This window comes from Glossina fuscipes, unplaced genomic scaffold, assembly GCF_014805625.2.
Source record: "Glossina fuscipes isolate IAEA_lab_2018 unplaced genomic scaffold, Yale_Gfus_2 2, whole genome shotgun sequence".
In the NCBI taxonomy this organism is placed as follows: Eukaryota; Metazoa; Arthropoda; class Insecta; order Diptera; family Glossinidae; genus Glossina; species Glossina fuscipes.
Genome location: NW_023998416.1, coordinates 33,843,680 through 33,871,300, shown reverse-complemented (window position 1 = coordinate 33,871,300; position 27,621 = coordinate 33,843,680). Strand labels below are relative to the sequence as shown.

Below are 27,621 nucleotides of genomic sequence, written 5' to 3'. Positions count from 1 at the left end.
GTTAGAAATTGTCATTAAGTTCATTCAAAAGCATTTCCGCAGAAAAATATGTAAACAAAGCTTCATCAAGGCGAACTTTGCGAAGATATGAGGCTACGAGCGATCCGAAAGCCTCCAGCGGTTCTGCGAAGAGCTTAGCTAAGAGGCGGAGAATTCTGGTTTGTGGTTTTTGGCTGTTAAATTGCACGTTTTCTTGCCCTTTTCTTCAATATGTCGCAACACATAAACAAAGTCTTCGACAGATGCTGCAAAAGAGTTACTTTATAGCATATAATCTTCGTGGGAAGAGGAGAAACGAGGAGAAATGGTTGAACTTGCAGTAGTAGTTTTACGGCTCCAGAAGCACTGGCTAAGCGTAAAAATGTTGCAATAGTGTGACATGTCTATAATCGATTTTAACATTTTTCGGAACACGTTATAGAAAAGGTACACCATTTTCATTTTTTTCTCAGCAGAATCTTTTACAATATGCTATATTCTAGCGCTGAACCTAGGAGATTTTCGATAAAATAATTTAAATGTTTTTATACCCTACACCGCTGGATTGTACAAGTGTACATTGAACTTTGCCGATGTGTGCAACACCTAAAAGGATTTGTGGTGGAGCTTGTTTGCATTATACGGATCGAGTCAGTGTCACTTTCCAAATCGATCTAACCTTGTCTGCCCGTCTGTGCCTTGTGTTGAAATTATTTTTGGCCCAAGGACGAACGGTATTGAAAATGGTTCGGGTCGGACCATTCTTTTGTCCGCTTCCCACACAAAGCCCTATGTTGCAAAGTAGGTACATGAATAAATGTAAGCTAGTGCGGTGGCCTTGACCCACTATAGCGTCTTCACTGCTTTTTATTTTCCAAACACTGAACTTTTTCATTCAAATGTTTGCCAATTGTGGTAATTATCATAGAGAGGGTGTGGTCATCTGTTTTCTTTATTTGCGATGAACTATTTTTCGTTTTGTCGCTGAAGGAAAAAGAATATGTTGACAGGAAGGGTGTAACATTACATTTGTGATATAATGACTTATGGCATTTATTCATAGGAAAAGATGACAATTTAAGTGATCTCAGAAGTCGACTTTATAAACATAGGCCTGGGGTCGTATTACAAACATTTCAAATGCTCTGGGCGACATAAAAATTTACATGCATACCTGCTGCTAAATCCATGAAAGTTTCCAAAGTCATTTAACAAATTGTACGGCGGCAGGTTTCGGTCTGTGATCAAATCAAATTCGATTGATATTTGACGACGATTTGAGAAAGCGCACGCAAATACCCCATAAATCCAATTATCGATTCGTGACATTTACGCAAATTTTTCTCACTTATCCAGATTGCAATTTTTTTTCACTTTTCTCTGATAACCATGGGTAAGACATATTAATTGAAGTTACATAGAATCGTACAAAGTGGTTTGTATTCGAAATTCACCAAACAGTAAAGTCATTTTCGTTGTTTGTTTCAAAAAAGTTTTTCTTTGTTTGATTTAATCTATAAAAAAAAGGAACATTTTTCAGACAAAAAATAGCGAACTGCGACTAAAATGATCTCATTGCTTTAAAAAATTTAAAAAGCAAAAAAAAGAGCGCAAAATATTGACTATTTCAACGGTCAACAGACCATTAAACAATAAACCAATGCATTGATTAAAGTAACTGCAAGTGTAAATATGTTTTTACGCTGATTTAATGGGACGTCTGTCAATCGAAATTACTGAGATCATTGCCGCCAATACGTTAAGAAGAATGTTCTAAATGAAATTCATTAATGAAACAAAGAGACCTGAGGCCATTTTCTAATAATAGATCCATAATAACGGTAGCTTATTTTGTTGTTGTTGTTGTTGTTGTTGTTGTTGTTGTTGTTGTAATCATTATCTTAGAAGAATGATGTACTAATTTTGTTAATTCATTAAATACCCTATAGCACTTCGTTTAATGCGGTTATTAATATAATGACGGGGACGGGAGATGATCGAAAAAGTGGTCCGATACGAACTATTTTCAATAGGGTTTATCCTTGCGTGAGAACACGTCAGCGTACAAAATTATTCCAAAATTCGGGCCTACAGGTTTTTCTGAATCGATCGGTACGAACGAAAGGTAGGTCTATCCCAAGTCCTTCTATAAAGTTGCATACATCTATACAAACTTGTATCACCAGTAGCGTAGCATGCAGTGATAACAATTATTGCATTCAAAGTATTGCCCATCGGCCGCTATAGATATTTCTCACTTGTGTGTGCGACGCGCAACAGACTGCTGCTCTATCATTGAGGCAAATCTATCATCGAATCATTTTCACACATTTTCGTAAGAAGTGAAGATTGCTAACAAGTGCGTGCCCTTTATATACTAACATGTGGTACACGGAAGAACTCAATTCCGATGAGGAAGCCGCAGGAACGACTGCTATCAAAGTATCACGAGCCAATTTTGCTCACCAAGTGCTTGTTCCTTGCACACAAGCAAGTATTGATCGAAAGTAGTTGAGTTTGGCGGATCTTTTGTAAATTATGCCCATCTCAGCGAGAGATATATTTATTGATTAATAGTAAAGAATAATATGTAGATCGTTTATTGATAACAAATAAATGCCATTGGAAAAGTCAGCGAATATTTCTACTCTGTATTGTACTGTGTTTGCTGGGGTTTCAAAGAATCGATATAATCGACAAATGCGTATAAAAAATTCCAAAATTTTCTCATATGTGTATTAATAATTTTGAGAAATACAAGATTTCGCTTAACCGTTTGATCGATTCCTTTACTGAAAATTGAACGAAAGCATTTAGAAGCAGCGATTATCCAAAATACGCTACAAGGTTAATATCAACTACGCTGCTTTTACTTTGTTTTTTACAAGTTTAATTAACCTTTTATTTCCATGATGATCTACATTTAAATTTGTTTGAATGTGATCATCATTACAGTGTATATTTATTTTGGATTTAATTAAATTTTTTTTTTTTTTTCTCATTAATATTAAAATTAATTCTAAACATTTTTACACAAATTTTGCGAATTTCATTTTATATTAACATATAGGTTTAGTTTAAGTTATTGATTGCCAAAGAAAATGCATTCTTTTGTTTATATGTTTTTTCCTTTTTTTTTTTTTCTTTTGCTTTTCAATTCGCGAATTGCTTTGCGTAAAAATTCGATTGAAAAGAAACGATTAATGTTTACTTTTATTTTCAATTGCAAGTACTCCTGCAACGTATATAGGCGCCCTAAATCTCGATGCGATGAATCATTCGAAATAAACAGACAGATGTGCGATTCCTACGTAAATGTTCGAAACACTTTTTCAATTCGATTGACATAAATGAATGATTGCCAATGCAAATATATTTAACCGTTTCTTGCCGCTCTTTTTGATATTTATTTAATTAAAAATTGAAAATTTTTTTTTTTTACACATCTCAGCGAATTTTTGTTTGTTGATTTGCTCAATAACAGAAGAAGAAAAAAATTTGAAATTAATTGAGATTTCAATCAAAAATATGTAGTCCATCGGGATTGTCGAATAAGCGACCAACGATTACAATTTGCATCTCTATGTTATGATATCGCGCAGTTAATATGATATCGCGCATTGTGTCCAAAAAGTAAGACCAATTTATATTGTTATTTTTTTTGGAATCTATTGCGGTCTCGTCTTATGAATAGCTTCAATCGACAATTTGTTAACAGTTTGCTCCGCCCGAAGGAACTCGTAGCGCCTAACCGCAACGATAATCGAAGAAAATTGTGAACATCAGCTTAATTTTTGAGCGACTTTCGCGCAGTTTTTCCTGCCTTGGCTCACCTCCATTTCGTTTCGAAGTTCACCTCGAATAAGAAGCTGACTAATCGGCTACGCTGAAATCGGTAAGAGTTGGAAGGAAGTGCGAGGAAAAGAACTTCCTTCATCTGGCTTGAACATACCTTTGGCGTGAGCAAACCGTTAGTCGACCACATATTAAATTCTATGGAATATGAAAAGCGTTTGCTGTCACCAGGGTCCGGCCTATCGTTGTCGATATAGAGCAAACTCGATCGTAATTTGAATATTTTATCAGACCGAAAATTTTAGGAGCGAAAGATTTTTCATTCGACGGTAAGACAAATGCCTACATGATTGGCTGCTATAAATTCCCTGCTCGTTACCAGCCCCAGATTTCGAAAGCCTGGGACTACTCTGAAAAGCCGGCTGTCTGGTACGCGTTCCGCGTCGGAAAAAGGAATTCGAATCGGAATCAAGTATTTTGAAGCGCTCGACAAGCCGTATGATTTGCAGGCCATAAAAAAAACTGAAAAATTGTTGTACTCAATGTTTCGATTTCAAACTTCGCCGAGAAAGCTACGCCTGCCTTTTTTGGTCCTTACGATGGCATTTCAAATTCATTGCTTTTATCCTTTTACTATGTTTGAGTAAAAAAACCCAAACATTGCAAATCACCAGTAGCTTTGCTTTCATTTACAGCAAATGTTATGAATTAAGATAACATTAAGCTGAAGAAATCAAATGCAAGAGAATGACTTATAGAGAGCGCCAGCATTGAGAGCTAAGTTAAAAGGTATTCTGTGTGTTTGGAATGCCGCTATGTTTTCCTTTTTTCCTTTCTCTTTTCGCAATAGTTGCTCAAGTTCTTATTTATTAATTGCGTTATTTGAATGTTTATAGGTGAAATGTTGACCTCTATAATTTTATTTGTTAGGCATGCGTATAATTTTCAGGTGAATTATAAGAAAAATTTCATGAAATAATTTTTAAAATATTTTCTCTTAATGTTAAATGCATATGTAAATCCGCTCAATAAAAAAATGTCTTTCAAAGCTTCAAATAACATCAGATGATGATGTCACGTGCCTTTACTTTTTTTATTATCAACATAAACTTTTATTTAGCAAATACGATGATAAAGCTACAGTTAGTATATATAAAATGCGCTTTGTTAAGAAGAAATTGTAGAGTCATAGTATCAATTGGTTTCTAATTTAAGAAACGTTGCCGGACGCGGAAGTCTATAGCTATTATACATAATTGACATCTTTTCTTTAATAAAATAAGTAGCGACCCTTGTTGCAGATCGGTGTCGCTCACACATCATTTTAAGCCGGAGTATCCCGTAGTTAGGGAGGATTCTCAGAATCGTCCAGGGCATAACATCGGCCTGTCCGATAACAATGTTTCAATCGTCCGTCTGTCCCGATAAGGATTTCTGCACATGTATTTCTTGAGTGTATCGGTCTGCTGTGTGTTTGTTTGATAAAATATGAAACGTTAGTGCCGAACTAGCAAGCTTTACACTGACACTTGCATTTATCGACTGTTTAAACCTTTTGACTTTATTATAGTATTTCGTTATGCAAAATGGGCGATGTTTACTCGTTACACTGAAAACGTCGCACACCTAACATGGGAGTCTATATAGTTTTGATGCACCGTGTTACGAGGAATGCAACGACTTTTAAACTTCGTTATACAAAAGTGAAATAAATTTTGGAGAATACCTGAACACATCGTTACACGTAATGATGGCACTCAATGTGGCGCCCATCTCACCAGAGGATATCCCACTTAATCTGGGACCCTTCAAAGTGTTGAGATGTTGCCTTCTATATGTTTATCGCTAGTTTTTATTGATTGCGAAGATGTATGTTTATCTTCGCAAGGAGAATTTTTGGATCCATCTGTGCACAGTTGTGTTGTTTTTTTGTGGATGTAGAGCCTCGAGTTTTGTGTGCCTAACTCATCGCATATGCTCTTCTTATTTCACATATATTCTTCACCTTGGACAAATCCCATTTCTATGAGTACGACAGACGATAGCTAGCTAAGCGAAATTAGTTGCAACATGGAGTTTTAATTTAAATAAAACATGTAACTGAGTAACTTTGCTTCACTCACATCGATTTCATCTTGACGTTTTCAAATAGAAATTCTTATTGTTGTACAAAATCGTTCATCATATGCTTAGGCTAGTGCGGGAATGCGAGGCATTAACTTTCGTCCTAACTCAGGCGTGCAAGTCAGTACATTGTTCGCTTATTATTCCGTGCAGTGTCACTTGAGGGTACTTGATGAGGCCATGATGACGTTTATCAAATTTTCATAAAGACCGGGCGGAGGCAGAGCATTGCAATACTTTCTGCATATTTGTAGGCACAATAGTACAAGAGAAAACCAGCAATATTTTTGTTGCCTAATGTTGTAATGTGAATTAAACAGACGAAAACGCAGTGAGACCTTTGCCACAGATTTCTAGCTATTATGAGAGCATCACTGCTTCCTTTCAAGAAATCAAAAACTGCTAGTATAGAGGCGGTGGTCAGAGAGAAGCAGTTCCTAAGATTCCCCGTGTTGCGGGTTAGGGTGAGTGTTTGAATCAATTTACGCTTACTTTTATCTTGCGCCATAAAACGAGAGTAGCGTAATCAACGAGCCCATAGACAATGTGATATAGCCCTATTAGACTTTTTTTTTTTTGAGGTTATGTTAAATCATTGGTCTACTGCAGTAAATCAGAAACTCTCAAAAATCTTATTTTCCATAACTATTCACGTTGTTGGTGATATAAGAGCAGATTCTCGTGAAAAAGTCGCTGCAAATTGTTGCTCCAGAATTGAATTTTTACAGAAGCGGTCATTCACACAACATCATCTCGAAATGGCACGAACCAACATCTAATAAGGAAGAAAATTGATCGTGATACCGTTTCGTTTTTATCGCAAAGGAAAAAAAAAACTTATTTTATGACCCTATGTATGCATAGGGTCACCTTATTGTCGTTTGCTAGTTTTGAAATTGTGTCGTGACATATGTTGTTGTTTCTTGCAACATTTCAATTTGTCAGTGTTGGCTATGCGGGTTGGGTGTCTTGCCTTTTCATGGTCTCGTTTTTCCGATTACTTTTAATACATAAATTAATAATCCATCCTTGTTGGCTTAGTCCGGTTAGTTTTAACAAACAAAAAAAATAAATAAATAAATAAATAAAAAGTAACAATAGTTTTCCTTTTTTAAGTTTACTTTGCCCAATTGTGTCTTCAACCCAACAGATATGTGCGAAGCCATCTTTATTGCCGAATACAGTTGGATACGCTCTTATCTTACGGTTAGCAGATTGTCACAAATCACCCCCCTTGGCGTCATGCTCGTCTCAAGTCTATAAAACATGTCAACAAATCTTTTTCTTCCTTGCTCCTCAAATAGCATCTTGCACACCTACCTTTCCAGTTTCTCGATTCAATAGATTTGCAAACTCCTGCTTGAAAGCTTAAATGTGGTAAGAGCAGCTATGCAGGAAAATCGCTGCTTAGTTCACACTTTTTTCTTTAGTCACAGTGTACAAATCCTTGCTATTCAAGCCATGTAATCAGGGAAATTCATACAAAAAAAAAAATGCTCCGTAATATTTTTTTGATTATTTTTGAGTGTACGCTCGCCCGCATTGTAACAACAAATAAAAATGTTGGTGATGAACTCAATTTATTGATAACAGGCCATTGTCGGGAACTTGATATGTTTGCGATTGATGCGTGCCACATTCTTTTGGAATGTGGAAACAACTAACAAAAAGAACAAATTGAAAGGAACCCTCTACACAAATAAAAGTAGCAAAGTAATGGTTATTGAAATCCATTTCTGACGATCTGACCCTCTTAATGAATGCCTTTATGTTTTTCTCTTTTGTTATCCTTCTTCTTGACTTCATTTGTGGGCGAAGTAAAGAGGAAGGGATAAAACGAAATAAAGAGACACAAGCAAGAAAATTTTATACGGCTGTGGTCGAGTCTTCTAGGCTTGTCAACTTTCTCTTAGAATAAATTGGTGATAATATGAGAAGTTTTGGAGTAACGAGCAAAATTCCCCTTTTTTCTTGCTTTTGAAAATTGATGCTTTCCTAGTTTATGTTGTAGTAGTGTTCTTTGAAAGGTTTGGGTCATTTTCAATACCAACCTGCAGGCAAGTGCTTAACATATTTTTGCCAAATGCGAAGCCCACATCTTCATTTTTGTGATTAGGAGCGTGTTTAACATAGACATTTCACAGACGGACGGACATGCAGACAAAGAGGCAAGCGGATGGACAGATAAACAGACGAACGGACATTCAGATTAATTTTTTCAAAGATGGATACTGATTAAGGATATGTGCTTTCCGAAACCTGCTTCTGGTCGTCGCAAAGGTTATCAGCCAATAAGCCCGCGTTCTCCGATACTCAAAGCAACGAATACCACAGCCAAAGTATGGAATTCAAATAGGAAAACATATTCTTGGATATTCTTGTTAGTGCAATATACGAAGGACAAAGAACGACATTTCTCGTCGGGTTCTGCTGCTGCTAAAAATGCAAGCCTCTGCAACAAAATGAAAAGAATATTAAAATTTCCTTAAAATCTCGTACGATGTATACAGATTGATAGGGAAGGAAAAGGAACTCGCTCGATTATTGAGTTTGTTCTTCTTACGCTCCTTTGTTTGATGCGACGAAGCGATTAAGACGAAAACTTGGTCAAAAAATGCCAACTACCCGAACCAAGCCGTGATAGTCACTTAAACGATACAGTTTTTCATAGACAACTGGCATAAGTCCGACTTTGACCTTTATTAACGACATGATTGCTATCAATTTTTGTGTTTTGCGTTTAGTTGGAAAAAAAAAGAAGTTAGTAGATGTGAAAGTCCACACCTTACACACCTTTGCATAATATATCTGTTCTTCTATAAGCTTTACATTATTATCAAAAGTTTGGAATTTCTTAAAGCAGATTGTCTTCGATTAAATTTTCCACGGAAACAAGCTACTACTTTCCATTTCAGACAAATGTTTCTCGTTCCTGTTCAGCGTACAACTGACTTTTAAGTAGTAATTTTTCCTCCATAAGAGTTAACTCCACCGGTATTAGATAACTCCAGAAGTGTAATAGTAAAACATTTGCTGATAGTAATTTTCAAGTGTTTACATTTTTTTTACTCTTCTCCCTGCTTTTTTTTTGCTTTTGTTTTTGTTTGTTTTTTTTTTTTGACTTACGGCTGACTGCGTTGCTCTTTTTCATGATGGGTTTTCATTCATTCATTATAGTATTAGTTAAGACGGAGAATATAGATTTCAAGTTCATCACTGCTACTAGAGTAGAGTAGCAACCACTAAGCACTGACTAAAATTCCAGTTGAATTTTTTTTTTTTTTTTTTTTTTAATATTTATCTCTTTCTGTGCTTTGGCTTAAACACTGCGCACTCACTGCAATTCAGGCTGAGTACGTTAAAGTTTAAAACACAGCAGTCAGTATCGAAACGGCTTTCAGCCAGAACGGATTGGAAATATTTTGGAAACGCTTAATAAATCAACGACCGTATTATAGTTATAGTTAGGAAAGAAAGCAAAAAAGAAAAAAAAAACTACATTAATAAAGAAATGTAAAGAAAATCAAAAACTTTATACATATACATATATATATATATATATATATATATATATATATATATATAATATAATATATATATATATAATAATATAATTCAACTAATTCTAGGAAAGAAAAAATTCATAGAGTGTGTGTATAACATAAGCATTATTATCTAACTGCCCTAGAAAGGCAGTTACTTTTATTTTAAGAAAAAAAGAAAAAAAAAGAAAAAAGTGCTTTCCAAATAAAAGCCAATCAGTAAAAATAAAAAGAAAATTAAGTAAAACCGGTTAGAATTCTTTTGCAGAGCTTGCACTTGCGGTGTTAAGTGTTAACTGGAATCCGTGACCGAATTAACTATTTTAAACTCTTTATACGTACACGAATTGCATTGTTAATATTTTTATTTATTTTTTTTAATATTTTGTAACACTCTTTTTTTGTTTTTTTCTGTTGAAATTATTGTTATCTATTTCGTTGTCAGACAATTTAGACAATTGATATTGAAGTGATTAAAGTGTTTTGAAGAATTGAAAGAAATTCTTTTTTTTCGGCATTTGCTGATATATTCAATGTAATATCTTTGTAAGAAAAAAAAAAAAAAAAAAAAACTTTTCTATTTTTTTCTATTTTTAACCTAATTTTCATGTTGCCGGTATTGTATGAGAAAAATCAATTTTTGCCGACTATTATTGACCCTCCGGAAAGAGGAATATGCCGAATGTAGGCGTACACATACAATACTATTCAAATAATTTGTGTGAGAAATTAGTTCAAGAATTGAATTCGTGTTCGATGAGTAAAGGCGTAAATAACCGACGACCGACATGGATAACCATCCTGACAAAAAGCATAGCGATGACATACCCTATGAGTTGGAGGGCAATCACGGAGGAGGTGTAGGAGACCGGTCAGTGCCGAAACCAGCAGTGCGCAAACGTCGTTTAAGGCAAACAGCTGTTGAACCAAACGACACCTCACCTGACGTTAGTCCAACTATGGATATCGATGAGACAAAGGCGGCAGAGGAGACGGCATCAACAGTCACTCGCACTGTTATAAAAACAATTAAGAAAACTACTAAGGAAGTTGTGCGCAGCACTTCCAGTTCAACGGAATATCTGTTAGATAGTGGTGCGCCGGCATGGAATCGCACTCCTACTTCTACCTCACCGCATCGTTTACGCGATAAAGTTGCCATGTATGAGAAGGCCTGCTCTTCAGGTGGTGGTATGAAACGCAGTACTGAGCACATTGCCGATGAGCGCACAAGTCGAAGCCACACTCCGCAGCGTATGTTCGATTTTGCAGACCTTGAGTCGCAACGTAAAGATGAAAATCCTTTTGAAATGGACGTTTACGATATAGAGAAACGTTTGAGACAAGAAAGACAGCGTGGATTGGCTGAGGCTGAGGGCGCCAAGTTGGCTTTCCAGCAAGTTCAACTCAAAGCTACCCCCCAGGCTAAACCACGCAAAGTCGAAATTCACGAAGAACATACGCCAAGCCCTTTCAACGTAACTCTGAAGACAACTAGTAAAATTTCGCCAGGTGCTGTAAGTGGACGCATAGAACTCGATGAACAATCCAATAGTCCATTTAATGTTACTTTACGCACAACTCAAAGATATCGGAGAGCTCCGCCACACTTAGAGGAAATCTCTAGTAGCCCCTTCAATGTTACTTTACGTACAACTAATAGACATTCTTCCCTTAGTCCAACCAGCCCTAATAGAATCGATCCAAAACTATCTACAGCGAAATTCTTGGAAGGTGAGAAAACTGTAAGAGAAATTCATGCTGCCGACGGTGTTAAGACGATTGTTACTTCTTCAATGACTACCGATGGACGTTCACATGTAGAAAAAATATTCCGTCATGGTGAAGGTTATTTATCGCCACGCAGTTCGCCGCATAGAGAATTTCATCGCGGTGTAACCCAACAGCGTGTTATAGATGTAACTGCTGCAAATCCTAGATTTCTTATCAAGTTAGACGAAACAGATGAACAAATAAAAGACCATAAAGAGTCCATCGATATGACTGATTATATACAACCGGCTGATATTGGCAGCGTTGCCCCGGAAACATCAACTGGTAACATTGACATTACTGTAGGTAGCAAACAATCTTACAACAACAATAATTTAATGTTTGTGGAAGCCAAACACCCAGTAATGCCATGGCAAACAGAAACCTATACCACTACCACCACTGAGAAGACCACCACCCAAATTAAAACCTTAAATAGAACACAAAATGAAAACTCTATACCCGAGGACAATGTTAGTTATACGAAAACTGCTGCATCGCAAAGTACTAAATCGCCGGTAAATCAAAAGTTTGAAACAAACGAGCCGGATGTGTTAGCTAAGGAAGACATTATAGTGAAAAAACATTACAAACGCGTCGGTTACGATTGTTGTGCTCTTCACAAAGACACTGCTAGTGGCGGTGGCCCGGTAAAAACAAAAAAGCCTTCGTCCGCCACTAGTGAAGTTACAGACGATTCAGATACCGAAGGTACAGCACCAAGTAGTATAGTAATTGTGCCGGTCCAAGCTACAGCGTTAAATGCAAAAGTGAGTGCAAGTGCAAGTGCAAGTGCAAGTGCAAGTGCAAGCCCAACGAAAATAACTGGACTTAAGCTGGTTAGTGAATTTGTTACCAGCCCGAGTAGCGGTACTTTAAGCAAAGGTCTGTCAGCGTCTCAGACTCAGCAAGCACAAAGTATCAACAACGATTACCAAGAATTCCAATCCACAATGGCAGCGATTCAATTCAATCGCAGTAACTCGCAATACGACAGTCACATTAAGGAGAAACGAGGTAAAGACAACACAGCAATAATCTCCTTTCAAATTTATTTATAAATTTTGTTAAACTCAAAAGTGCAAAAACGAAAATAATGACATCATCACCTTTAAAATATATTTATATATGTTTGCTTATATGATTTAAATTCAATTCATTTCAATTGCTAAATTTATTAAGTGACTGACTTTTTTCCTTTTTTTCGTTTTCGAATCATTGTTAATTTAATTGATGCCGGTGCGAGATAACCGAACAAATATTTACTTTCCTCGCATTTATTTCCAGTATGAGACAAGTATCGACTGCATAGTACATAGTACCGGGAGCGCGATAGTCATGACAGACCGTGTAGTGTTGTTTTGTTGTTATTGTTGTTGTTGTTGTTGTTGTTTTTTCACTCAAATTAATCAACGTAAAACTAATGTTTTACTAAGAGTTCGCTTAAAGGTGCTTACTAAGCAGACGGTCTAAGATGATTTCATAAGAGGTTTAAGGTTGCATTGCAGTTTTTGTTGTTGTAGCTTAGCTATAAAAAATTTTATGGCAATGCACACATTAAGTTATGACCTAATGTTTATTGCAAGTTTAAGAACGCAATACATTCTAACGGCTTAGTAATGACATCACAAATTACAGGGTCAAAGCTAGTAAGGTTATCGGGTAACTAGCTAACTAACTAACTAACTGCTCATGTGCGACTGTTGCTTGTAATAAAGCATATATAAATATATGTTTATTTTCTTCTTTTTTTTTTTTTTAAATATATACTTTCAATAAATCTAGCCTGCACTGTTTTATTAATTTTTTTTTTTTTTATCCATTTCTTTCTGCACTCATACTTAAGTATACCGGTTTTGAGTGGTTTTATTAATCGATTATTTATTTAAAATGTCAATTTATTGAAAATGAAAAATTACTTTTAAATTGTCAACGGCATTACACCACTGTACGTTTGAAATATATGTCTATATCTGTACATGTTGCAATTAAGAACTCATCGGCAAAAGCCGTAAGCATATTTTGTCCTTTGCTCTTTTGTAAAACAATTTACAATCACAAGACGCTCTGTTTATATTATTATTATTATTATTATTATTATTATTATGATTATTCAAATAAATGCAATAAGACTTTGGGCTGAAGCAATTTACGCAAACTTCATAAATTCCTTGGAAAAACTTTACAACAACTTTACAGACGTAATTAAGCACGCGTCAGTCATTGAAATAAGTGCTTATGTCCTTACGCTGACGCTTAGAACCGCAAATTACTGCAACGATTAAATATCAGTAAAAGTCAAAAGTTACTTAAAAATTTAATATAACAGAAAATCTTGCTTAAATGAATCCAGAACGAGTAGAAAATTAAGTTTCGTTAGAACTTCAAGATATATATCTGGAAAATATATACCAGGGAAATCTACAGCATCTTCATAATTTCTTTAAAGTGATAATTTTTTTTGTTTCTTTTTTTTTGTGGGCCCATCTACCCTTAGAAAGAGAGGAAACGCTCTCAAGTGTTACATCAATCTTCTTCTTCAATCTTTCATTTCTTAAGAAACATATATTCCGTATTAGTAGTGCAAACTGCATTGAAGCGATAAAAAGATGAAAACAAGATGAGAAGAGGGTTAAATTTAGGGTTGGTGCCATATTCGCCAACCGTTCCGCCAAAGGCAACGTGCAAAAGTTCATACCGCTTATACGGTAAGCATCAGCAATGCCGGAATACACGACTGGGCAAAGTAATTCCAACTTTGGCAATTTCCAAAAGCTATTGAAGAGAATGACCTTACTGGCGCGCCAGCTAACGGGGTAGTCGTATTTCGTAGAGCTTTGTCTCGTGTAATGATTGTCAGATTTTGTTTCTAATTTGGAGAAATGGAGAAATCATCTACAAATTTGCAAACGAACTTCAAAATTGGCCAAAGTTTTCAAGGAACACGCCCACATCGTGTACGCGTCTATATAACGAAACCTGAGAGCATCTTTGTTTTTTCTATGTTTTCTGCTTATTACTTATGAAGGGCAACAAACATAGCATATAAACTTCCGCTGTTAATTTAAAGAAATCAGCCGCGCCCACCCAATATTATAGAGTAAGAAAATGTAGTTCCTTTCTTTTTTTTTAGGATCACAGATGTGGCCACGACTGAATATAATTTCATTTTGATTTTTGATTCTCTTCGTAAGAAAGCAGGCAACATTTCATTTCAAGTCGATTTAATAGGTTTCCTAGCTCGACTTGACGGCCGTAAGAAATAAAAATTCGAATTCACATTTAAAGCCTTAGGTTTCGATTTATGATGAAAAATTCCAAGACTTGAGAGCATGCCATTACTTAGTCGATTTTGGAACTCAAAGAAAGACTGGTAAACGCCGGGCAACACTGGCTGTTGACAGTCTCGAAAATTGTAAATATTTGTAAAGGCATAACGTGGATAGTGACCGTGAAATGGCCGACTTTATCCTTGGGCCATGTCAGTTTACCAAATTTCGTTAAAAGTTCCGACTTGCGGGTTGAAAACGAACAGACAGATGAACTTAAATGATGTTGAGTCAATCATTAAATCACTTTGAAACTTAGGACAGTACCGCAAACGCTACATAAATCCGTTCGTTCCTCGTGCTTCCACAAGCTTACAGACAGGTATTCATCTTATGGTGTCTGCGATAGGCAATACGATCATTAGAAAAAAATAATATATTTTTTATAATGGATATAAAAGCTGGCAGCATGCAACCTCTACATAAAAATCGTTTCAAATAGTGCGCCAAATCCGCTTCGGCTTAAGCAAATGTACATACTTTCTCTGGATGGGAAGCATTTAAAATTCATTTTATGCCAACCACTCCGTTGTTCTACAAACAAAGAAAAAAAAATATTAAAAACTATTTCTCAGATGTTTTTGAAATATTTTTGTAAAATTTCTCAACAAAAGTTTGCAACAATTAAAGTAGTTCTGCAAAGCCTTCTTGTGTTCTGCCCTCTCCCCCTTTTGCATAAACATCAGCAACTTATTTCTTCTTTTTTTTTGTAGCAATTTTTTTTCAACTGCGACCAATGCCTTAGGGGATGTTTGCTGCGCGTTAGAAGGAAATGGGAATAGAGAGAAAGAAGTCTGGCCCACCAATCAGCTTCCACAACGTGCGCTAAGAATTCAGTCCTAGCATACCGTTGTGCTTCTTAACTAATGGGCTATGAGGCACCCTAACCTTAAATCGGTGGAAGAACATTTCAAAATATTTCTTAAATTGTGAGCTTATTGATGAGCATCAGTTGAATATTTGTATTATGGTTGGTTTTTTATAAAATATTTTTGTACAAAGGATTAGGCCAATGTCTCGGATTGATCGCGCCTTCTTTTGTTTTAAAGTTTCAGAAGATTTCAGTGAACATGTTTAGGAGGTTTTGAACCAATATTTGCTATAAATTATGAAGCTTTATGGGACTGGCCACACCTATTCTTGGATCCGGTCTGCGCTCATATATGGCTGGGGATTCCTCCACTTTTTGTGGCCAATTTCAGCTGTCTACAGTAATCTTTGGTTTCGTAACTCAAAAAGCCGGCGACATCCTTAGGGAAGGTTAGTAAGAAAGAGCGCAATGATCAAGAACATATGTATATTTCATTATGCAAATAGAAGGATAAACATATCATATCCTCAGACTTTGATGAAAGGTATAAGAAACACAGTCAAACCGTATCCGTTAATATAAGTCATAGAAACGTATGCCTGTCAGTCTCAATTGTTGATCATCTTTGGTCGGCGTGGGAGTAACTAAGAGAGAGAGAGAGTGACAACCAAATATCTATTACATGTGTATTTGCGTTTACATATAAGAACGTCCGTTTATGTGTCTCTTTGCATATACATAAAATTTTTATGAGATGCGCTTAAGAATATATAAAGAAAACATAGACAATCTCTCAATGTGTCTGTGGCAACAGGAAAGTGCGGACTATAACTAATGACTTCATATTCCTATAAATGTTTCATCTACCTTAAGTATTTTTGAGTGCAAATAAAAATTTGTTGTATTTACAAATGCACTTTTCATGTGCTTGCACGTAACAAACTAACGATCTCTTGCGTTTTCTGATGGTACCTGATAAACGGCAAAAGTTTTCTTAGATCTATGTGTTTAGCAGCATTATGTACAACAACCTTAACGCTTTGTGTAAAGCACATTTCTTTAATTTTTTATAGGTAAGCTAAGCCTCAACCTGTATCAGTTTCGCTATTTTCTTAATACCTAGCTTGAAAGCCTCGATCTCAAGGGAACTGAATGCAAATACTGCTCTATACAGGGCATATACTTAACAGTCTTAGTGTTTATCTTAAGCGTGTTTGCTGAGAATCGGCCACGTTTCATAAATGCTTTCATATTACAATACACTTGAGTTACATCAGTTGTTTTTTCTAATTTTCCTCAGTTCGTTAAGTTGAGGCAGTACGCCTAACGGATTACCTGGCTTAAATGAAACGTGCACCGTGAATGTTCAACTTTGCCATCGATGTTAAATGTTCGCCTCGATTCCACTCTGTTATAATTTTTTGTGCCTCGCATCCTTATTACGGTACAATTTTCTTCAAATTAAAAGACAACAATAGCGTTGTTTACAGATGGCGTTAGTGTTATGTAAAATTTGCCATAAAGCTTAAAAATAATATTTTACAATGTTGGAACCACAAACTGATCGAAAACCTTACTTGGAATCCTTCTTCATTTAAGAACCGGCTCGTAATCTAACAATAGTCACAAAAACAGACCTTTACGTTGGTGGTGGCGATGGAAGGTGTTTTCAGTAAAAACACGATTTTATTGCTTTTCTCAATATGAAAAAACGCGACCTTTTTATTTCACATTTTCAGCTGAGAAATCATAATTTGCATAAAGACACTGAAAACACCAAAAACACCGTCAACATACCCTACTCATTAGTCCTTGCTTTCGATTTTGATTTTGGCATACAATTGTATGACGTAAAGGCGATTTTGATTCTTCATCGTATGAGGAAAACGCGACTTTTTCATTTTAGGTTTTCAGCTGAGAAGTCACAAATCACATGAAAACACTTAGAACGCCCTCAACTGTTTGCTTGTGATTTTGATCACAGTTACTGCAGGTATACTTTGGAGATTTCAAGGGCGCAATCTTTTATGAAAGCAAGCTCTTTAAGCTCCTTATCTATGTAGGTAAAGGTGTTTCGATATATACGTATGGGTCTATATTTAATTTATGTTATCAAAATAAAAGATACATTTGTACGTACACTTGTTAATGATAAGAAATTTGTTTAAAATTTCAAAAAATTAAAAAAACTCTTATTAGTTACATAAAAAAATTGATTGTAGTTAGCAGCCATGATAGGCGTGCTGTTGTTTTTGTTGTTATAATAAATTAATTGATTTTTTTTTTTTTTTAATTGTTTTCAAATCTTGTTATGTGTGTACTAAAGTAAAGTTAAGATTTGGCTTTAGCTTTACCTGATTTAATGCCAATAATGGCGCCAATGTAGATATGTTCGTTGTTGGTTTGCTATTTTTGAAATGCGTTTTTAATAACCGGTTCTTATAAGCGCATATTTATAATGTCTACGATAATTATATACATATGTGTACATACTAGATTTTAATCAATCTCTTAAGCACAAATGTATTGTAATAATCTACCTTATAAGATCTTATAATTTTGTTTCCCCGTTTTGCGCAAAGGCAAATATTTTTGTAACAATGTTACTAAAGAGTGGAGTATACATTACATTAGATCACTTTGTATGTATATATTACCTTGCTTGTTTATAATTATTGCTGTATACCTTTTTTGTGTTAAACAGTCAGTCGGTTTTCGTTTTTCTTCTTTTTTATTATTTTTTTATTGCAGCATCACTTTTACGTTTCATATGTGATTTCAAAGTATAACTTAGGATATTATTGCCGTTTAAGTGCAGTAGCTTAAGTCAAGTTTTTTATATTATAGCGTGTCATATATTATAATATTTGTGCAATAACGTATTTGTTATTGCGGTTTTTGTATTGTGTTCCGCTTTTTTTTTTCTTTTATTTAATTAAATTTTAACAAGAAATTATCATCATTTCTATATTTAGCACATAACTTTTTCGTAATTGAATATTTTCCTTTGAATTGATTCGAGAAATTCGACATTGATTGAAATTGAAATCTCAAAGTCAAATACACTTTTCCGAATGCTTGCATCATGATATATGAAGGAAAGTGATAACACATCTCACTATTATGCCCCCGGTATTAATTGCACATCAGTTAATTGATGTCTTTATTAAATTTCGTTTCGCTAATATATCTACGAATTTATTAACACCATTTCTAACTTAACCGCAGTCAGACAAGAAAAAAAACCTAATGCCGGCTCCAAAAGTAACAAAGGTGTCAAGCCATCGATATACGGCGTTGTAGTCGTTACTGTTTGTTATTTAGATTCGTATTTAAAACTTTTGCAGGCATATGTGTGTACGTTTATTTTATACCCTATAGCATTAGTGTTATGCGAACGTATGCAACGTCCAGATGGTCTCGACATTGCGCTATGTTGTCTTATATCGATCGAACTACTTTCTGAATTGATCTCAGATTGTATGACCCCTCCGTCCAAGTTGTTTTCTTGTATTCAATTTGGCCAAAGGATGAACGTTTCTGGAAATGCTTCGGATTGGACCACTTTTTCGGCCATTTCCCATATAAAGTCTTGGCCTTAAAGTTTATGAATAACGGTAAAGTTGTGCAAGGTATTTAATGCTTTACCCTACCCGGCCTACTACGTTGTTTTTACTCGTTTCAGTTAATAAAGCTTCATGTTTTATTGCTTCAAATTATTAATATCATTAATAGTTTTAAATATTGTGTAGAGAGACGATCTGAAGAGTTTAAGCTTGTCCTAAGACGGATTCTTAATCCGCATAGGGCTCTCAAGCAAACATCCGTTGGTCTGGTGGGATGTGTTTTCGAAACAGTTGCATTTAGAGTCGTGAAATTTGAGGTAGTATTCAGGGAAACTTAAAACACTATCCGTAAAGGTTAGCCCATACATGTGTTTTAAAGCACAGATTCGCGTCAAGGTGTTTAATACCCGCCTCCGAGGGTTGGCGCCTATTCTTTTCGGGAATATGTTTTCAACACGCAAAAGCATATCTTGACCAACACGAAATTTTAAATACACTTAAGCATGTTCGCCCGTCTGCCCGAGAGAGAGAGAGATGCTTTGGCCGGTTTTTGTTGTTCAGCCGTCCTTCTCCGTTTAATAGTAAAAACTATCGCGTGTCACGTCTATTGAATTCCTTGTGAACATATAAGGATTTGATAGAGTTCTTATGCAATTATGTCTTGAAGCGTAAGCTTACATATGAATATAGTGATTTTGGATATTAATATAATATAATTACTGTTGGTATATATAATTATTATTTTTCCTTCTTCTTGTTTCTCTCGGCTTAGATTGAGATTTTTTGTATCGATCGTGATATGATACTGAAGCGGGTCTAAAGCCTAATTTTTAGATCCACCACTGAAAGAAGTACTTGTATTTACATAGACTATATAGTCAAGGTCGTATTATAGCATTTTGGCATGCTAAAATGTGCAACACTATATTGTGAGGAATCATTTCTTGAATCATTTCATCCTTAGATCAAAGTTTCTTACACAAACTAAGCCTTTGTATGGCACAAACGTCCTGTTTTTAGTGTAGCATGACGAAAATTCATGCACAATAACTTTGTTGACGAAACGAATTTGTCGCGCTAAGTTTACACTTCTCTGAGCTACACTTCTCTTCGATATAAAGGTTCGTAAGAAAAGGAAGCCTTAAAGTGTAATTTTTGTTATATGTTATGGCGAAAATAGATGACCAATTGCATTAGGCAAAATGGTGCAGGGTATTTATGGGCACGCCGATAATTTTTGTCTTGCTTCAAAATTAATTAATTATTTGCCGAAAAATCAATCATATGCTAATCGAAATATTGATGAAAACAGTTTTCATTAACGAAGCGATAATCACGATATATCATTCTTGAAAGGCAAAATACTAATCTACATGAATATTTTTGCAAAATTAAATATGAATTCGTGGGCATAGGTGTTTTAAATCATTATTTTGCTTAGAAAGGTGAAAATTTGTCGACTTTGGAAGGCGGGTACTTGCAATCAAATTAGAGCTACTGTTTTGGAAAGATTGTCAGTTTGTGTAAATATTTACCTTTTCCTTTGACGAAACATACGCAGAAATATGACTATGACATACACGCCTCGCCAGTTGTTAATGCTAATTAAACAGCGCTGTGCGAGTCTTAATCAGATTCTATGCTTAATTTCTGCTGATTTTGGTATACTGAAGAAATCGTAAATTTTTGTACCCTACACCCCAAGGTACAACGTACAAGGATGTGTACAACATCTAAAAGGACTTGAGATGAAGTTCTCTTCACTACACCCATCAATGTATAATCACTTTTTGAATCGATCTAAGTTTTTTTTTGTCCGTCTGTCCGTCTTGTTTTCTTGTACTTAATTTATTGGGCACAATGTTTAAACTGTTTTAGTAAATTTGGTACACTGACGTGTTTTTGGCTCAAGGAGAAACGCTTGCGAAAAGGGTTCAAATCGGACCGTTTGTATGACTACCTCCCAGATAATACCATATTTTGGATAAATCGTTATATGAAAAAAAATTTACAATTTTCAAAGCTTTCAAAGAAACTCACTATATTTCGGTATTTTAAACCGATGCGAAAAATTTGAATCGAATGCAGTAATTCCTTGATTCTCTTCTCTTACAATGGTCGCTATGACTGGTAAATCTTCATATATTAAAAAAGTCGCTGTTCCTGCAGAAAAGGGGGCACAGTAAGCTTTGTGTAGCAAATATAGCTTTATACAGCCACAGTTATCTATTAATCAAGGTTATAATTGAAAATTTGGATCAATGGCATCGATCGTTTACATCCTACCATATGTGAAAGAGATCTTACGAAAAGCATTTATATGGCGACAGAGTCCGACATGTAGGTTTTTATGACGAAAATAGGTGAGGAATAATAAAATTTGCTAAATTTAGACCACGTTAGTTGACCTTTATGTCACCCTGTAATTTAAACGTTTTCAGGAAAAGTATACCTTTACACACAAGTAGGTTAGCTTTTGGTGTATACTTAGGAAGATAAAGTAGTGAGTAAGGTATTTAGCAGTTGCTTTCGCCTATAATATTTACACTTGTTTAGTATTAAGGTATACGAGAAATTTTCCTTTTAAAGTTCATGTAAACACGATACCTATAAAGAAAACTTGCTTAAGCGGAAACTTAATAGAAAGCTTTAGAAAAAATTCTTTGTTTTTTTTTTTTTCTTTTGTTTCAACAAACGTTTCATTCTTTTTTTGTTAATAAAGTTATTCTAATTTTAATGACTAACATATGTTCAGTGACTATAAAATTTTATTCCTTTCTTTTCTTGAAAATGTTCTCTTTTCTTCTTTTGATGACTTCACATTCATTATTAATTATAAACAAAACGCAAAAGACACATTAAAAGCAACTTGTATCAATTGTGTAATACCCGCCCACATAAAGATAGGCTAGCGAACCGGCTGATTGACAGGCAGAGGCAAAGCTAGTGAAACGTACTAAAATTTTACGAATAATTTTCCCCGTTACAGATGTAATAACAAAGTTATTGGTATTTCTTTTTTGATGATTGGAAAAATTAGTTTTGAACAAAAAAAAAAATACCAGAAAATTCTATTTATACAAAATTTAATGACATTTTATTCGTACCGTATGCTGTTACAGCTAGTTCGCCTACGCGTCATAGATGAAGACAACAAAAGTTTTAAATGTTGAAAAATCCGTTAATGAGCAAGATTTTTTTTTTTTTTTTGATTTATATCATATTTAGCTTTTTTCTTTTCCTACCAGAAGCAATAAAAAATTTTTCGAAAAATTAAACAAAAAATTATCTATCTAAACTACTAATTAAATGAAAATTTACTTAAATAAAGTTAGCAGGAGCAACTAAATTAAGAACATTAAGCAGGGTGATGGCAAGAGTAACAGTAAACAAAGAAGCGCCATTGAACCATATACTGGCGATAAGAGTACGCATTCCCTTTAATTCATATAAAGTAAGCGAAAATGCTGTTAATCTATTTATAACTAAGGTGTAAATAAATTAGAAGAAGAAGAAGGGTTTTGAAGAGTTTTCTCTGCAATTACTTTAATTAAAAAGAAAGTAGCTTTTTAAATTAAAAGCTAAGTACTTCGTTACTATTCGCAACCTAGTGATATTCATTTGTAGTTTATATAGAAATGCGATATGAGCATCGCTTCTCTGATCAAGTCACGTCATATGTTTATCTATTCAAATAGTTACAGAACTTTTCGGAAGACAGAAGAAAATATTTGGAAAAAGCCTATGCTACCTTTAAAGGGAAAATGGTTTCCTATCGCACTTGTGGTACAATTGTGGTATATTAAGTTTGTGCGGACAGTTGGAGCTCGCAGAAGAACAGAAGACGCCCCTACTGTTATACCGATTAATGCAAAATCGCTTTCTGAGTCGATCTAAGCTTGTCTGTCCGTCTGCCTGCCTATCTCTTTGTATTCATGTGTTTGACGTAGCTTGGGTTTTCATTTGAAGTTGAGGGAAATTTTATTACAACGGTGCTTGAATAGAGAAGCTAGAAGAATAATGCTCCCATCATGGGCAATTTAAGTTAAACTACGGCAATAACCAAGTGTCCGCTTGGCATGTTGCAAAGTTCTATACTGAAAATGGGCATTGCCTATACGATAATTTATATAATAGTTCGAATTATTGAAGACTGTTCTAATTAAATCGCCAATTAGGTTTATTTATATATTCTGAAGAAGCTCTAAACATCAACGGTACAATATTTTTTAAAAATCTATATACCAGTGTAGATATGAAATAGTTACATAAATAAAGTGAGCGGCATATATGACATTAATCGCACGACCATTTTATAGGCTATATTAAGGCGAATTTGCCGAGTTATGTGAAATTATTCTAAATTTATACCAAGCCAAAAATTGTATTCGGCTTGCAAATATTTATTTACTTATTTTATCGCCCGTTTATGATTAATCGTAATTTCAGAGATATTTTAATGGAAGCTCTTAGCTGTTGCCAAGACAAAAAGCCCAGTTGCAAATTGATTGGAACGCATCATTTTCACTTTCACTAGATCCAATTCTGGAAAAGTTGTTATGCAAAGAACATTTGAGAAAGAGTTGTGGAAAATGATATTTAGACGCTCTATTTGAGCGCTACACTACATAAATTTTCTTGGAAACACTAAGCCTGAACCACGTCTAATATGTAGCATTAAAAGGAATACAAGGGGCATTTTGATGACCTTATAAACTTATTGTGATAAGCTTGGACTACAAAGGTTTATGTGACGGCTACAACAACACTTGTTACTTGCACGTGAAAGAATTAATCATTTCAAATAGATTCAATGCTTGAATGAATGGCTAAAATATTTAATTTATAAATAACGCGAAACAAGTCAAGGAAAGCGGAATTTCACAATTTTATATATGTGATATCAGTTCTAAAGTATTTACTGTTTTTTGCTCATTTCGAAGAATTTCTACATTTTCAGAGATGAGTTAATAATTATTCTTATTTGACGAATAATTTTCATAACAACATTGCAGTTGTTGTGCTTATTGTACTGTTAATGAAATACAAGTAAATGACGTAGTGTTTCAATTCATTATATGAATTCATTTAGATTTTATTTATCATTTTTGTATCTATTGCTAATGACGAGATTGTGCTAATTTTTCCACCCTTCCTTTAACAATTGTAAATGCTAAATGAAGGGATCGAAAAACAGCATGAGATTCTTTGTTCCGGAAAGTTAATTTAGTATATACGTACGAAGGCATACAAGAATGAAAAATCTATATTTCAAAATATATTCATCGTCGTGTGAATATTAGTAGAAATGTATAAATTTAGTTTATCCATGGCTTCGATTTGCGTAACGAACGCAAGGCCCAAAAGGAGACATCAAGGACCCCACAGAGTAGATATATTTATGATCAGTATCAAAGTTTGAATCAATTTAACCATATCTGCCCGTCCGTCCACGTAACACTTGTGGTAAGGATTCTTTTAGCCGCAAACATGAATTTATCGACTTCAATTTGGCAGAAACATTGGAAGTTCTTGTACACAGCAGTATTAGTATTGAAAATGAACCACGTGAATTAGGAAGATCTTTGTTTTTCAAAAGGAAGAAAAAATTGACTTTATGCGAGATCTGCGGTCGACGCTGTCCGTTTCGGAAAATTGAAGATATCGCTGGCAGCTTTGCAAAAGTATGTGAAAACATGTACGATACGAAAATTGTGAACAACTTTGCTTTCGCTCTTTTTCCTCGTCATCCGAATAGTACTATACATACACCATATAAATTTCCTCTTTTGTTCTGAAAATAGATAAAAACAGTTGCGCCCATCCACTATTACAGAGTATGGGAATTTAGTTGTAGTCGTTTTTTTTTTTAAATCCTACGACAATACGATGGATAAAAAAGTTTCGATCACGATCGAATATAATTTTCTTACATGTTTTTTATAACCTACATGCACTGCTTGCGGTACGACGGTATTTTAAGTTTAGGCGGGTGTATGGAACATAAGCAGACCTAAGCTTGTCTTGCATTCTTGTGTTCAACCTTCAGGTCGCAATTTTTCAGAAATTTTTCAGAAACTTGGTACCCTGGCGTGTGCCGCTGTTCAAAACCGATTCCGACTGGATCACTTTTTCAACTTCACTTTTCATAAAACGTCTTATTTTGAAAAGTCCGTATATGAATAAGAGTAGGGCGGTGTAAGATGCTTAATGGTGGGCCGTGACTCACTGTAGGGTTTTTCCGCGTTTTTATCTGATTACTTGAATTTAGTTTTCTAACAGAAGGCCACCTAGTTGAGGGTAAATTTTGAAGTTTTATTTTTCGACACAAGTTGTCTCGGAAAATATATAATGTATGCCAAGATGAACAATTGCACATCGGAATGGGAAATGTGTGCCAGTCGGCAAAGCATTTTCTATTCTAATTTTCCTCGTCGGGATTATATTCTCGTTAGCAAGCAGCCCAAGGCAGAGGAAACCTTATTCCGACTTTAAAACTATTAACTTAGCAATAGAAATTAAAAATTATTTTCCTATGTAGGAAAAGGTCTTAACATTTGCATTTGCGCACGTACTCAGTGAAAATAATTCGTCTGCTGTGCATTGCAAGCAGCTTAAGCCACATAAAATTACTTGATTCGTTAAGAAGCACGAATGCTTGTGTGTTGTTTTTAGTTCTTTTAATAGAAAATTAATAAAAAATTAATAGGATAGAAGAGATCGAGACGGTGACGTCTGATGGGGGAGTGAGATGATAGGGTAAATGTATACCAGCCACTAGATACCGCATAACGTTCATTCATGCATATCTTGCATAGTATTTTGTTTCATCTTTAGATTGTGGTTTTGTTGTAAATTTCTTTCTTTTTTTTTCTACATTCATCACTGAAAGATAAGAAGCGTATTAATTTTGGCATTCTGCTGGTAACGCTAAGAAAGCTAGGGATAAAGAGAGCCTGAAAAAAATATGTATGCTTGATTAGCGTGAGATTCTTCTTAGTCTTAGATTTTCCTAAGTTCATCCCTCTGTTGAAATTCTACATGTGATTGGAGTTCTTAAAGTCTTTGCGAGTAAGACGGAACGTGACGGCTTAATGTATTGGCATTTTTGAATGAAAAATCCCTAATGGGTAGCCAAGATTCGTTACATATTGAACAGACTTACATGTTGTATGTCGCGACACATTGGTTTCGCTGGTTTTTTTTTTTTTTTTGTACAGTTAAGCCGAAAGGCACGAATCATGCTTGTAAGAAGATATATCTTCTTGATCGGTTTAAACGATCGATTGCCCGCCAAGATTGTGTTTATTCTGCTGTGTTTGGTTTTGAAACCCCTCAGGTTTGTTTTTAGGCTATAGTCATAGAGCAAATCTAAAGCGAACGCGTAAAATCCATTGAAAAACTAGAAAAAAGTACTTAAGTGTCCTGAATTCCAAAATAGAAATTCATTGGAATATGAAATTTGGATATAAATACATGCTAAGTTCAGGCAAGGAATGCGCGTCAACAATATGTAATCGACCAGTTAACCAAAACCTATACAATCTCTTTATAAATTACTAGTCAAGGTGATGGGTGGGTATCCAAAATGCCTCCCTTTTTTTTTCTTTCTTTCGTCTGATTAACGTTTTTATGTTATTAAAAATTTGCCTACACATATTGCACACATATCTATGTTTATTTTATGATTTTGCATGCCTTATTCATTCAGATTTCAACAACGGTTTGTTAAGTTCATTTAAATGAAACTTGTGCGCACTATAATGGAACTTATTATGTTTTTGCTTAAATTACTTTTTATTTTTTTTTCTACTCGCATTGTTGCTCTTTTTTTTTTTTCTTTTCTCATTATGCACACCTGACTGTTACTACTAGTAGTGCGTATTTGAAAAATTATTGTGTGAATATATTTTTTTAATGAATACATTTGCATACGTTAGCGCTAGCATCAAGTTTAAGGCGTTCAGGTGGAACTTTCACAAACATATATAATAATAGAAAATAGATGTTAAAATCGTTGTTTTTTTTCAAATTTTTATAGAAATTTTTGTGATTTTGTTGAGGGTAGTACACCTTGAAATTAAGTTCCATCTAAGTCGTTATCGCAATGCTTGCTGTGTAGTAAAATAAGGATTGGTTTTATCTATCAATTAATTACTTTAACGAATTTACTAAATGTTTTTTTTTTTTTTAACGAATAACAGGTGCTTTTAGTTTTAGTTTTAGGAGTATTTCGAAACGAACTCCTATTTTGATGAAACACTCAAGTTTGTGCATTCAAGATCGCAGCATTTTTTCAATAAATGGGTTTTAGATCGCATGTAAATTGTATGTCATCCATCGCTTTCCAAAAACTCAAATACTTTTTCTTAATTAATAACAATGTTTTGTTATACTTAACTGTATTGGCAACTCTACCGGGCTTGAGATTTGAACCCACGACCATTGATTTATTAGTCGAGATGCTATGTTGAAGAATGGCTTGCTGAAATGAACTTATCGCGGCTTTCATTAAAGATCGAATGGATCGGTTAGTGGATTGTATTAGTCATTGTGGAAACTCTTTGGTTTCTTCCGAATTTGCCTTTTCCAAGATTTGCTTTCACTTGTTTAGTCAATGAAATGTGTTGTCTGTTAGTAAATATTCAGTACAAAGTCTAGTGTAAGATTTCTTATTTCAGTTTTTGTGCTTATAAGAACCT

The 27,621-nt window shown here is 34.7% G+C and overlaps 1 protein-coding gene across 19 annotated transcripts in view; it reads left to right on the top strand.

The window, feature by feature from the left end:
• LOC119634163 (nesprin-1) overlaps positions 1 to 27,621 on the top strand; it is a 161,356-nt gene that overhangs the window by 5,838 nt on the left and 127,897 nt on the right. For 10 of the 19 annotated variants that reach the window (XM_038028150.1, XM_038028158.1, XM_038028144.1 and 7 more), the window contains exon 1: positions 9,528 to 12,230. The exons of 5 other annotated variants lie outside the window; for them this stretch is intronic. In XM_038028150.1, coding sequence (XP_037884078.1) covers positions 10,229 to 12,230 — 2,002 coding nt within the window. In that variant the 5' untranslated portion in view covers positions 9,528 to 10,228. Of the gene's footprint in view, positions 1 to 9,332; positions 9,412 to 9,527; positions 12,231 to 27,621 lie in introns of those variants that run through there. 4 more of the 19 variants (XM_038028160.1, XM_038028157.1, XM_038028156.1 and 1 more) reach the window with 2 other exon arrangements.